Here is a 15239-nt window from a genome sequence, read left to right as displayed (position 1 = left end):
CTCAGCAAGTTAACAGATTTAACTGAGACTTCAGGCTTTTATGTTATGAACCAGCTCTTTAAAAGAGGTTTTTTTTTTTTTCAGTGTCCACTGAGGAGTAGATGAGAAAGGAGGTCTTGAACACAGGGAGGGAGTATATGCTGGTGAAAGAGAAATTAGAGGTAAAAGAGTACTTGAGTCAACTGTTTCTCCACTTAGCAATGCGTTCCCTTTGTAAGTCACCAAACTTCTCATTTGAAAGTGAATTCACATACTCTGTGACACAGGGTAAGTCACAAGTCACCTTGCCTCTCATCCTTGATGCATAGAGAGGGAGATTAGGGGAAGCAATCTTGAAGAGTCTGGTCAGGTGTTCTGTAAATATTAACTATTGAAAACACAAGAAATAAGTAATAAAACTGGTCACAGTCAACTGAATTTAAACACTAGAGGGATTCAAGTCTTTGAAATCCCACGTGTAAACTATCACAAAAATAAAAAATGATATACAAAAATACTTCAAAATTGTAACAAGTGATACAAATATAAAGCACGATATAGGGCAAACTGAAAATCATAAAGCCACATATGAACTGGCACCATAGGCTTGATGGAAATATCATTTGTGACTGGGTGCTGAAAGTGGTCATGAGAGATGGCACTCCTTTGGAAATAACATTTAATATCATTAATTTGGCCTGTTTTCTGCAACTGATAATGCAGATTTACAATTTTAATGACCAAAAGAGGTGTGAACTTGTCAGTGATAAGTGAAGAAATTCTACCACTCTGTGGGGTTGCAGAATGCCCACATGATTTGGAACCTTCAGCAGTCCAACAGATTGCACAATCTCTACCAGCAATCTTGAAGCATGTCTGATTTTCCACCTGGTGAGAAGAAGCCTGAGTTAGAGACTTGTATTAATGCTGGAGTGCTGGCATAGACCAAGTCTGCCAACTTCTTAACCCCTAAGCAATTATGAAAAATGATAAAAAATAGCACTTATAAGAAATGTTTAGACACTGTCCTTTTAAAAACCTTAGGTACTGACTAGATTTTAGTCACTAGAACAAGTAGGCAGGAAGGTGTTGACACCCTGAAAACCACGGCTTATTTCTAAAAATGTCCTTAAACTCCAGGGAACCTGGCTCCGTCTTCTAAACTCCTTACTCCACGAGGGAATGAGACAGTCACCTCACGAGTGATCATCAGTAAGTTTTACTGTCCTTTCAGAGATTATAAGTTTCACTTGAAAGTTCTATTTCTGAGGCTCATTGGATCTCTCTAGTTAATATAAATTTGAGGTAATACTTATTCACGTCATGGAATATTATCTGCTGGTACCCAGCATCAGACCTATTTTCTACACTCTAAAGTATTAAATTCTGCCTTGTTTGTTTGTAAAGCATCTCTTAATACTAACTCAGCCAATGTCACCTGTGCTGGAGGTGGTTAAGATCCACCTCCCCAAAGCATGTTACCACGGTGACAAAGTAGTGACCTAATTTGCACACACCTGCTGGGTTAATTGGGCCAAAATGAAAGATGATGTATATGCTCAAAATCCAAAACTGATTTTTTCCTCAAAATTAAACATTTGATTTTTTTAAATTAGCAGTTTCTAAAGCTCAGTAAGGTACTCCAGGTGTGCATTTGCCAGTTAATATACCCTGAATGTTTCATGACACTTGAGGAGCAAAATATATTGAGTAATGATTACAAATCTTTTATGTATTTTCTGTGTGCAATCATTAGTATGAGTAAGTGGTCTCAATCACTGTGCCTGAGGGTCGGGCCACTGCCTCAAAGCAAATAGGGACATCAGAACTGTGGCAAGTTAACATGCAGAGTCTGAGCCACCTCTAAAAGTGCAAGTTTGCTTTGGAGAAAGCTGCTCTCCATAGCCTGCAGCAGCCTACAACATCTCCTCGACAAAAAAGGCTCTTAACTCTGCTTTACCTCTTCCCACCTCTTTGTACTCATCCTTCCCAGACCACTGAATAGCTTTTCTTTCAGCCATATAAAGTTATATACCAAGAACTGATAGGATATGAGCAAACAGACACTCCATGAGACTGCTGGTAAAGTCACAGCAATGAGTAAGTGGTATAGCTAAATGCATGAAAAGCTTGAAAAATGTGTATATCTTTGACTCAGTTATTCACTTGTAATAACTTGTCCTAAGGACACAATCAGAGATGTTCATAAGAATGTGCGCACAATGATATTAATCAATAGGTTATTTGTAATACAAAAAAACTGGAAGCAACTTACATGTCCAAGAACAAGAGATTGGCTAAATTATTTTAACACATCCATCGTATGGGATACTATATAATCAGTAAAAAAAAAAAATCATGCCAGAGAAAAATTATTTATTAACAGAAACAAATGTTCATAACATATAGCAAGTTGAAAAATCAGAATCCACAATCATGCAAAGAGTATAATCTTATGTATTTTGCATGCATACATAACATACACACATCAAAATGTTAATAATGACTTTTTCTAAGTGGTAATAATAACATCAAGGGTGGTTTTATTGTCTTCTTTCTGCCTTTTTGTGTTTTCCAAATAGTTTTACTATGATGGTGTGTTACTTTTGTAATAGAAAAAAATGAATATTCTATTAAAAATAAAGTGAAGGATAGGAAAAAGCTAAATTGCATTTCTCAATTCCTCTCCCTCACTTAGATTCACATTTCACCTGTCCTTACTTCTCTCTAAGTCAATTCCAGTCATAAATATAATAGATGTTAAACTGAATAATGTTCTTTTATTGGTAAATATTCAACTTTCTAACTGAATGGCTACTTTACTTATTTACAAACCTTACAAAGATGTCAGCTAACAGAACTCTTAAAGCCTCCAGGCTGCTTTTCAAGCTTAGAAAAACCATACAAAGTAATTGCCTTTTAGTAATGATGATGACTTGAAGTGAACTTTTCAAGGAACTTTTCATCACCAGTCTGCTGCGTCCTGCTTAAATTAGAACATTCACATTTTTATTTTATTTGCACAGTTATAGGTCTTACTGATAAGTAAGTGCTTTTCTTAAGTAAGTAAAATTAACATTGCCATATGAACTGAAATTGCTGTTAAAGGTATCTCGCTAGGGGTTTGATTTATTCTATGGTGCTTTCACTGATTTAATCATTGCTTAGATTACCAAAATATAATAATTTATTCTCATAAGTAAAAAAGTTTCTTGGGATTTTCCTATGTCATAAACAACAGACATCAGTGATTGATAAATAAAGAAAAAGATGTCAATGTTGACATTTCAGTTCTCATTCTACCAATTTTTTTTTACGTTAGTGCTGATCTCTGCCTTCCTAAGGAACTCATGGGACAAAAAAAAAAGTCTGTTTTTTCAAGTGATAAAATAAAAATTGTTTAATAAATTTCCCCAAAATGTGTTAATAATTTAAAAAATATATATATAGTGTACAAAAATAAAATTTCATTAATTAAACTATAAATATTCAAAAAGACTAATCACAAATGTACTAGAAGAAAATATGGGTAATTTGTATTGAATAGTCTACATTATAAAGGAAATGATTGATAAATGCAGCTACATAAAAAAACCATAACAAAAGTCAAAAAGCAAATTAAAAACTGAGAAATATTTTAAAACCTATTACAAAAAAGTGTTATTTTCCATATACAAAGAGGTTATACAAATCAATCAATCAATAGAAGACAAAAAAGAAAAAAAAAAACCTATAACAAAAATGGAAAGTATTTAACAGCCACTCACGGAAAAAGAAATACAAATAACAAAATATTAAAATAGTGTTTAGTGTAACTCATAAATAAATAAATGCAAATCAATGCAGTGATTAAATATCATTTTCACTTTTCAAACTAGAACAAAAAATTTGTTAAAGCCAAGTATTGGTAAGGCTGTAAGAAAGTAGGTATTCTCATACACAGTTGTTAGAAGTATATATTAGTACTATGTTTTTAAATGAAGATTTTTTAAAGCTATCAAAATTTTAATTATACAAGTATACATAGGAAATTATACTATGTATATATTAGAATAAATACAAGATATACTTAGAAGGCTGTTTATTGTAATAGTTTTTGAAGAGGGAAGAAATGGAAAATAACCAAGTGTCCATAAATTAGACCATGGTTAAATACATTTTGTTACACCCATAAAATGGAAATATTAGGAAGCTATAAAAAAGAAGATGATATAGCATAATATATTACAGTATAAATTCTATAAAATCTCTAAGACATAGTATTAAAAAGAAAACGAAATACAAAGAAAACTTGAATGCTGTGATTCCTGCTCATTTAAAAAATGTAGGTATATAGGTACATTTTTGTACATGTACACTTGAAACTGTCTATCTCTAGTAATAGTACTATAAGTTGGTAAAAACATATTTTTCATTTTACATATTTGTGTACAATTTTATTTTTAAAATTTTTCACTATGTGCATGTATTTTAAAAATAAAAATAGCAAAAAAAAATTGTGGTAGATGGTGAAAAGTGAAGTAAAAATGGTGAAAATGGAAGTAAAGAGTACTGCATTGCTGAGTTCTTCGCTCTGCACTTGTCTAGTCCTATTCAACTTCACTATGTTTCCATTTCCGCACATGTAAAATAATTGAATTATACTAAAAGGATAACGCAAATTTTCTTATAGTTCTAACAGTTTCTACTTTTAGATCTTAATAATCCAATACAGAACAGTGGAAAAATATGTTTGAGATTTAAATATCTATTTTGAGCATCTGTAGCTACTACAATGAACAAATCTCTACTTGGTACTTTGTAGACAGACTGTAGTCATGTCTTTATGACAATAGAAAACAATGTATTACGATGAAAATCTTGATAAGCTGAAAATACTAAACATTATCTTAAATACTACACTCATGGTACAAGTAGTTCTTCTAGGTCTTCCCAGTTGAGTTCTGCACAGCTGTTGAAACATGCCAAACAAGACTCATCAGAAATATATTTCTTATATAATTCATTGCCAACTTTTAGTATTGGCTCTGGAGTTTTCTTGAACCTATTCTTGATATATGCTCTCAAATATACAACTTAGTAGAACAAAAGGTCAAAATTGGTTTATAATTCAGGTATATTTTATCACAAACACTCTTTAACACTTTGTGATATTCTATAACATTATAGTGCATGCTTACAAATTATAAAAAGTACTCTGTATCTTTTTAATTTGTGGTATTTGAAGCTTCAGTATGATAATGGCCTTCTTCCATTGTGGCTTAATATTCTTGACACTTGGATAGTTGATTTTTTTTTTTTTTTTTTTTTTTTTTTGCGGTACGCGGGCCTCTCACTGTTGTGGCCTCTCTCGCTGCCGAGCACAGGCTCCATACTTGCAGGCTCAGCGGCCATGGCTCCCGGGCCTAGCCGCTCCGCGGCATGTGGGATTTCCCCAGACCAGGGCACGAACCCGTGTCCCCTGCATCGGCAGGCTGACTCTCAACCAGTGCGCCACCAGGGAAGCCCTGGATAGTTGATTTTAAAAGCCAAATATCTCAGTCATGGTTGGATGACAAATTGTATGGTTACCTAAGTTACATAGTGAAAATTGTGCACTATAGTATTTCTGAGAAAGTAGTTCTTGCCTTCATTTTTGGTTTCCATTATTGTGGTAAGAACAGAATTATGGGAATTTCTGTGGTAATACTCAGTGGTATAACTGTTAACAATGTTGTGTTATCAATCATACCACAGTTTGGTTTATAAATAAGAATGCAGGTTAAGTCTAGCAAAAATTATATTGCGAAATTTTTAGTTTCTCTACTCAGAAAAAAAATTTAAACCCTTTCTTCTAAAAACCATTTCTGAAAATGTTATTTGGCTCTATTTTTCGAATGTTCACAATAGAGTGTGTACTTCCTTGTGCATTTTTTTCATATGGTGTCATCCTGAGTCCTGGTAATACTGTCATCTGTTATAGCAGCAAGCAATGGGAAAATAATAATGCCGTTGAGTACAATGTTGATTAGACACTTAAACTCAGGAAAATTCAATCAAATCTCATCGGTTTCAATAATTTACCACCACACGTCCTTGTCTAGTTATGGATAAACAATTTAATTTGGAATGAAGTATTTGTAGAAACTTCTGCTTGAGAATGAAAGTAGAGATGAGAAGAACATATTTCTTGTGTTCAATTCAAATGGAAAGATAACTACATATTCCTAAAAAGTTCTGTGTTAAATCTTGACCTCGTATGAGACTATTAAAAAAAATTAAATCTAAGGAAATTCTGTTTGACCTTCCATTTTCATTTAAAGCCTTGATATACAGAAAAAGAAGAAAAGGAATGATATTACTCATAGAAAAGATGATTTGCCAAAGGGAGAAATGATTGTTCAAGAATTCCTGTGGCTTCTCTACCAATCCTTGGCATCAAAGTGGGCAATGGAATTGATAAGGGCAGCTAAGAGTAGCAATAAATCCAGTCCCTCTCTTTGTGGCCTAACTAACTTTGGCTTTCACAAATAAGAAGTCTGTAAAATTTTAGGAAGATATAATTAAGCTTCTTTAATCCATCCCTGAATGCTTATTTTTGCCGTGTTTACTACCAGGATGAAGAGGAGGGTCAACTGGATGCCCTCGAAGCAGACCTCCTAATTGTACATTGTTAATAGCTAACAGACAGGACATGCATCCCCTTACTTCCCTACTCTAATACACACACACCTTGGGGGCACAACCTGTAAGAATATAGAGATAAAACTTCTTGTACTCCAGATCTTTCCTTGACTGGCTCCTTTATATTTTTCCACTCTTAGTTCAAGCATTATTTCCACAGATAGTCCACCAATGACCACTCTCCACCTCCCTGAGCCATTCCTATTTTTTCTGCTGCACTTTCTGAATAGCCTATACCACTTTCTAAACATATCTTATTTATGTATTTCTTAATTTGTTTATTGTCTCCTCCCATACACACACACTACCACCCTACTGCCATGTTAACTCCATGAGTTACAGTATCTTAGTCTTGCTGTTCAGAGCTGTATCTCCAGTGTCTGGGACTAGGTCTGACTTTCACCACAGTGTAAGAGTGATCCATACTAGAGAGTAATCTGCAATTTAGCAAAAGGATACTTTCTTCTCTTTGGTTCTTATAGCAACAGGAACAAGACAAATCAGAATAGGTTAATTCAATTAATATATTTTGGTTGCAAATCATAATTTTGTGAATCAAAATCATCTTCACATTTAACTGTATTACTATTTCAGAGATTATTTAATTTTCATTTTCATTTCTATGTAATCTTTTTTTTTTTGGTCAGGGATATCTAATACCTCCTTCTAATTTCTTCTGTCCTATGAGCATACGATTATATTATACAGAACAGAAGTGCACCAGACAAGCTCCAACTTATAGGAATTGTTCAGTAGATAAGACAGGTCATAATTCATATAATTACTAATTATTTATTTTTAAAATTCAAATTGTTGGCTTACTGAGGTATTCGTAAAGAAAACACACCTGTAATATCCCACAATCATGAGGTGGAAAGTACCAAAAAATGTTTCTAATTCTATTCCAATTCTTTTTGGACTGTCTTTACTCTCCACTGCCTCTATTTACTGTCACCCTAATAATACTCCTTACTTACATTTTCAACATAAAAACATTTCAACACTTTTGGAATCAACTTGGGAGAAGTAGAAAGAATGCAGGTATTTCACTTGAATAGGGCTGAGCTTAAATTCTGTCTCAGCCACTTACTGGCTCTATAAAGTTAGAAGTTAACTTCTCTGAGCTGAGCCTTGCTTTCTCAGTCTGGTCCTGGATTCTCATGACTTCTAGTTACCACTTAATGGAGGTGTATTTTTATATACAGCCAGATTCATAACTGTCTAATAAAGACCTTGCCTATGCTAAATATAAAGATTATCGCATGGTTTCAACAAACTATTATGTAGCACAATGCTTTTGTCACTCTATGACACTAAATTTCAGGTGCATACTTGGCTTATAGTATCTGGAGATCATCATGAAAAAATTATGTAACTCATAATTTAGGTCATGAGTGAAGTTATTTGAAAATACCATGGACTATAAAAGTACATTTTGTATCTCAACACACATGGATTCACAGAAAAGCTGGATGATATCAAAGTCAGTTTTTAATTTTGCACTGCATCTGTGGAGTAACTGTAACCCTGCTGATTACCTGTTCTGTGCCTTAAGTTCAGTATCTATAATGAAAAGGAAGTTTCAGTAGTTTAAGAATATGAAAGAAAATGACTCATAATTCAACTACATCCATAAAAAATGCCAAGGTTTTAAGGCAGCAAGTATTCTACAAATGCTGAACAGATAAACTTTGTCAACTACAGAGGAGAGAAAGGATTAATGTGTGAATGTGTAAATAAGCCTTCCATAGTTATTTACTACAGAAACTTTAAGTTTCACTCTATAGTATGTTGAATATGTCCTCCAAATTTTCATGTCTACCTACCTGGGACCTCAGAACCTGATATTACTGGGAAATGGGGTCTTTGCAGGTATAATTAGTTAAAGATCTTAAGATGAAATCATCTTAGATTTAAGGTGAGCCCCAAATCCAATGACTGGTGTCCTTATAAGAAGAGGAGAGAACAGAGACACACACGGAAGGGGAGGCCATGTGAAGATGGAAGCAGAGTTTGAAGTTATGCTGACAAAAGCCAAGGGACACTTGGGGCCACCAAACACTGGAAGAGGCAAGAAAAATTCTCACCTAGGGTCTTCAGAGGAATTGTGGCCCTGCTGTACCTTGATTTTGGACTTCTGGCCTTCATAACTGTAAGAGGACAAATTTCTGTTGTTTAAAGCCACTCATTTTGTGGCAATTTGTTACAGCAGCCCTAGGAAGCTAATACACTTTCTCTGTGCTTTCCAGGTCTAAAACAGGAAAAGAGGGTTCAGCAGTTTCATAAGTGTAAATGGTGACCTTGAAGCCCCTAGTTGACAGGAGCAGCCAAGGACAAAGAGAGATCAATGAGAAAACTTAGTGGGAGGTTATAATGATGCTTGCTAGTAGTAGTAAGTCAACCTTTAAAAGTGATAAACTGTTTTCTTCTTGGAGTTGTTCCCTCTTAAATCCCATAAATAGATGCCATCTAAAAGTGATATAACCTCTTCTAATCCCTTACTTTCAAGAAAGCCAGAAACTGGTCTTAAACAGATATTAGTCATTTTTTTAAAATTATGAGATTTATATTTTTAAAAATCTCAAGTACCATATTGACATAAATAATTAATAAATATTTTATGACAATACATGATCAATAGCAAAGGAATCCTTGAAATCACTTAATTGGACATGATTTAAATCAGTCATCAAATGAAAAGTTATTTATGTTTTTGAAGAACTGGATGCAGAAAGTAAATATACCTATTTTTGATCAATGGGAAGTTAAATATAGTATCGAATGACAGATTTACAGGGGGAAAATCAATTTTCTTATAGCCAAGGGTATATTCTATTCTGACACTGGCAAAGACTCTAATAAGTATACATTGCTTTGCTTGAGGCATCAGACCAGCATGATTGAAGAGTATGTTTGAAATATCTCATAACATCCAAAATTAACCATTTCTTAAAGTAATATTGGACTCAGTTACCCTATTTGCTACATAAAACTAACACATTATAAAGGCAACATTTTTAGTTAATTTTCAGCTTACCTACTTTTTCCTGTACATATCATTATACATCTATACCTACTTAAATCTCAAAATTCAGAAGACTGTAACTCATTTACATGTTTTTATCTTAAAAAGACATGTTTAGTACAATCCTGTTTTGATGTTCTTAAAAAATGGGAATAGTAAATAATGTGAAAAGTTAAAATACTTTAAAGGAAATATATTTTGAGAGATGAAAGCTTTATTCACACATTTTTACCCTAAAAATACAGGAATGCATATACTTAGAAAATTAGAAATTATTTTGATAAATTACCTTAAAGACCCTCAAAATCATAAGGATGATACAAGCATTCATCATTAAACATTACATGTTCAAAGAAGGAACTGTTGAAGGGATTATCTTTCTAGGAAATGGCAAATGTCAATTATTATTTTTTTCTTTTTTTTAACCTAAGAGATGTGTACTAATCACTAACTATTAGTAAACTAAATTGTTTCTGCAGTTAATATATATTAGTTAGCCAATCTTCTGATCAACCTTCTAGTCACCAAATATTCTAAAGGTATAAATAAATGGTTCTTACAACTCAGAGATGAGCCTATTTATATTTGAATTGTTTTAGGAGGCGTTGGTCTCCCAAGATTTTATAAGTTCAGTAAGATGTAGATGATTATGGTTTTCACATAATCAAGTGGAGAATGAATACAGTTATGTCAATAGCTAGAATGCTTTGCATTGAATAAATGAATGAATAAAACAAAATGTGATGTTTAAAATGAATCGGTATAAAACAGTTACTTTATAAATTATTAATATTAAATCATTGTTACAGATGAAAGAAAATTGTTATTGAGAAGCAAATGATTCGACAGTATTAGTAATGACTAGGTTATAGAGTATTTCTTAAATTCTTGTTTCTTTTTAGATAAGTGTAATGTTCTATTCAAAGTGCACAATAAATCTGTGACTAAGTCCTATGTTTCATGTTATTTCAAGGCCTAGCTCAAGTCATGTGTTTTACTTGCAGCTCACTGAGCTCTTATTTCCACTGAATATCTTTAGTATTTACTTAATGACTTGTTCAGCGATAACAAATGGGTTTCATCTTAAATCAACTGCCATCAATTTGTAATGGTTAGCTAAAGTGTCATCTTCAGGAGAATTCTTAGATGAAGTTCTGGTTTAGTGGCAGAGAGAACCATGATGGATTAGTGAGGTCCTTCATGGGCAGTGAAGGGGAGTAGGGGGACATTGGGTCTAGAGCCTTCATTTGACAGCAAGAGTGCTGATATTTTTACTTTTATAGGATTTATTTTTCACCAAATCCAGGTCTAGAGCATGCATTTAATACTGAGAGTGTCTTACTTTAATTTATATCATGTCTCTTCAAGTATACTATAAGATTCTTATAGTCAAAGACCATATATAGTTTTTTTATGTCCATAGCATCCAGTTATGCCTTGCAAAATCTGCTGATGATACCCAAATGACTTTTTTTAGAATTCACTCTTATTACTATTATTCATAAACTTAATAATCTCAAAATATTATCAACATTAAACCATTTTTAAAGAAACTTTACCACATAAACTGTGAATTTTAGGTAAATGTGTTGTCTTTATCACCTCCAGGTTCAAATGAAACATCAGTAGATCGGTAATATTTAAGAATGAAATATATGCCTGCCAAATAATATGTTGTTCCAATAATGGAACAAACAGAAGATAAAGAAAATAAGCATTTTAAAAATGGATTTAAGCCTTTTAAAAGAATTCTAAATATATGTATATTTAAAATATGTTTTATGTATTTAGTAGGTCCTAGAATTTTTATCCCTTTTTTAGTAGTCTGCATCTTTTTGCACCTAGTAAGTGTTGAAGAAATCCATGTCAATTAGTTTAGAGTTACATTAGAGAAATAGTTCCATTTTACATTCCCTCCTGCTAAGCAAATGTTATTTATCATATTCCATAGCAGCTCACAGTTTGTTATACATTAACTGCTCATTCTCTGTGCCAATAAGACTGTGCTGGAACAGCAAATGAATTTGGTACGTTCATTTAAATGATTCTGCAAACCACAGGCTACCCAGTTGTCTAATGATAAGAGAGCCCCAAAGCCACCTGATCACCATTATACTCCCTTATATTTTTGGACTAGCATGGTCAATACTGTCAGGATCTCAACCCTGAGAAGAATGAGAAGGAAAAGTTTACCTCAGACATAATTATGAAAAGGGGCTTTATTAATTCAGGCACCAATGGTGATATGGCTAGACTGGAAGGATAATGGAATATAGGATTTGAAGTGCTTTATCTGCTCCAAGACCAATGCTGGTTTTGGCACTTCTTTCACTCTAGTGAGTTGCAAAAAAACAAGCAGGTGCTAGCAATCTGAGAGACCACATGCCAGCTACAGCTGCTTCAAACTGATTCAATTACATCTGCCTGAATAGTCCCAGGACATCAAACCAGTTGAAGAGATCCGTAGGTTGCAAGGAGACCTAGTCTATTCCTGAGACAACCACCTGCAAAGCTCCACATTTGGATAAAAGTGATCATTCTATCGCCAGGCACAGGAAAAAAGACTGGAGTGGGAGGGAGGGGGAATGTGATTTTAATTCACTTTAAAATTAAAAATTGGTTAGAGAGAGCATAAAAGGTCTCTTTGAATTTTCATGTCTAAAATCTGAGAGTAGCTGAGGTCTTAAGGATACTTTGAAACAGCCTGATTTTGTGATAACATTTCCCAAATCATTGGGTACAGCACATTTACAGAACATGCTCTTGGGATCCGGACTTCGCTCCAAACCTTGTTTGTACAAAAAGGGGCCAAGCAGCTGGGAAATTCTGGAGTGGAGTGTGTCCTCATTAGTTTCCATCTGCCACCAGAACTCAGCTCATGGCAAGTTTGGCTAAGTCCTGGTGTACTCAGGTCCAAATGTGGGTCAGTTTTAATTACACTATACAGAATCCAGTGTGCAGTTTTTAAATCCTTATTATACAGCACAGAGGAATGGGCAGCTCTCCAGCTAATCAATTTTTTAAAAGTACATATACAAAAATTTTAAACCAGGCTAGACAGACAGTGGATGGAAAAAAGTCTTATAAATGAGTACAAGGGTTACTTAAGAGAATTATTAGTGAAATTGGGTCATGAGCAAGTCTGCTTTAAAACTTCAAAGTGAGAACAAACTGTTCCAATCGTAAGATAGAAAACTTAAAATAAGGTGCACAATGCCCCTTGCTCCTCAGTGTGAATGAGTAACAACAAGGCTGTGGCCAGTTTATAGTAAATACCTATGGCAGCACTGGCTTTCACGTAAGCAGAGATATTTCTTATTTTATTATTCTTTACACTTACTCCCTTTCAAGGAATAACTCATGGCAGGGATTGTAAAAAAGGAAAAAAAATCACAAACTACCTGTTAAGTCTGAAAACAAAGATGAAGGAGAGGAGCGAGAGAAAGAGAAGGAGAGCAGAGTACACACGTGTTGAGAAGCAGACTCTGAGCACGACTTGGCTCTCAATGCCATCCACACAAACTGGGGCCAGAATCAACCCATGCAGTTCATGTTCAGAATCCATCCTGTCTGAAAGCTTCATCAGGTGCAGAAGAGCTAAAACACTAAGCCTTCAAAGACAAGTGTCAGCAAAAAATTCAGGAGTGAGGACGTAGGCAGTCAATGTTGGGCATTTATACGATAGAATAATGCACTATTTTTGATGGACAAAATGTCCTTTGGCACAAGCCGTAATGATAAAATAAATAAACCTTAAACACTCAAGGTATTTTGGGGGCTTTTGACTGAGTTGTTATGAAACTTACCCATTAAAAAGGCAGAACTGAATTCTGGGTTCAAATACTAGCGTTTAACATTTACTGGTTGTATGATCTTAGACAAATTGCTTATTCTTTCTGAGTGTAAGTTCTTTTTCACCTGTAAAATGGGGAAAATAACATCTACCTAATAGATTGTTGTAAGGATTATCAATAATAATATATATATAAACATCCCTCTGGAATATAAAAGTCACTCAGTAAATGTTAACTATTTTAACCCAACTGTTATGAGTTGAATCATGACCTCCCCCAAAAAAATATGTTAGAGTCCCAACTCCAGTACCTCAAAATGTGACCTTATTTGCAGATAGGGTCTTTAGAAAGTAACCAAGTTAAAATGAGATAATAATTGAAGGCTCTAATCTAAGATGACTGATATCCTTATAAAAAAGGGAAATTTAGTCACAGAGACAGATATGCATAGAGAGAAGACAATGTGAAGAGACACTGGGAGAAGATGGACATCTACAAGCCAAGGAGAGAGGCCTAGAACAGATCTTTCCCTCACAGCCCTCATAAAGAACCAACTCTGCCAAAACTTTGATCTCAGGCTTCCAGAGTGAGAAAACTTCTATTCTTTAAGCTGCCCAGTTTGTGATACTTTGTTACAGCAGCCCTAGCAAACTAATACCCAACTAAATAAAAATTTCCTTAAGCATTAATGTTTACCTTGACTCATCACAGTCAAAACTGTACACTTGACATTAGGCAAGTCAACTTTATTAACTCTACTGAATAATGGTCTATTTCATATATTATCTAGTGCTTTTTCCCTTATTTCTTTTCTGATTGCTGTTCAGGAAGATACTGCTGCAATATAAAGAGCCTGGCAGGGGAGAAAAAAAAAAACAAACTTGTTTACTATAATTAAGATTATCTAGTTTTTATTAGAGATAAGGGAAAATCATACATACAAATTCACAAATCCACTTTTCTTATCAAGACATTTTACTACACAAATTTCCTTTTTGAGAGAAAAAGAAAGCCTTATAAAGCCATTTACTCATTGCCAACTCTGCTCACTAAACCTGTGGCTGCTTAGATTGTGAAAACCTTGCCAACAGAATCACCTTCAGTTCACTAGGATGCATGTAAGAGTACATGGTTTAATTAGCAAGTATGGGTTCTTCATTGTTTATGAGATTAGTTTTAAGGGTATCTGACTTTCAAAAGAGGGGTGAAGTTGCCCGGGAGTTGTATCAGCAGCCCTTTCATTGCAAGGCACACTTCCATAATCAACAGACATTTAAATGGATGTGATTATCTTCATCTTGAGCTTTTCTTTAAACAGCCCCAACTTCTACAGACATGTCACATGTTCAGTTAGAAATGGTGAGTCTGGGACTTGCCTGGTGGCGCAGTGTTAAGAATCTGCCTGCCAATGCAGGGGACACGGGTTTGATCCCTGGTCTGGGAAGATCCCACATGCTGCGGAGCAACTAAGCCCATGCGCCACAACTACTGAGCCTGTGCTCTAGAGCCCACAAGCCACAACTACTGAAGCCTGTGCGCCTAGAGCCCGCGCCCCAAAACAAAGAGGAGCCACCACAATGAGAAACCTGCACACCGCAACGAAGAGTAGCCCCCACTCATCACAACTAGAGAAAGCCCGCGTGCAGTGATGAAGACCCAACACAGCCAAACATACCTACCTACCTACATAAATTTATTTAAAAAAGAAAAAAGAAATGGTGACTCTAACCAAGATGAACTGTGATACTCAACTGCAATCATCAAAGGCATAACTTTGC

General features: G+C 34.5%; 1 protein-coding gene across 1 annotated transcript in view; it reads right to left on the bottom strand.

The window, feature by feature from the left end:
• Window positions 1-252: 252 nt before the first annotated feature.
• LOC102976707 (uncharacterized) overlaps window positions 253-15239 on the bottom strand; it is a 214498-nt gene continuing 199511 nt past the window's right edge. The window contains exon 3 of the mRNA XM_055085168.1: window positions 253-867. Coding sequence (XP_054941143.1) covers window positions 499-867 — 369 coding nt within the window. The 3' untranslated portion in view covers window positions 253-498. The remainder of the gene's footprint in view (window positions 868-15239) is intronic.

The sequence above is a fragment of the Physeter macrocephalus genome, chromosome 1, assembly GCF_002837175.3.
Source record: "Physeter macrocephalus isolate SW-GA chromosome 1, ASM283717v5, whole genome shotgun sequence".
In the NCBI taxonomy this organism is placed as follows: domain Eukaryota; kingdom Metazoa; phylum Chordata; class Mammalia; order Artiodactyla; family Physeteridae; genus Physeter; species Physeter macrocephalus.
Note: the sequence above shows the minus strand (reverse complement) of the source record. Positions and strands in the feature narration are given on the sequence as shown.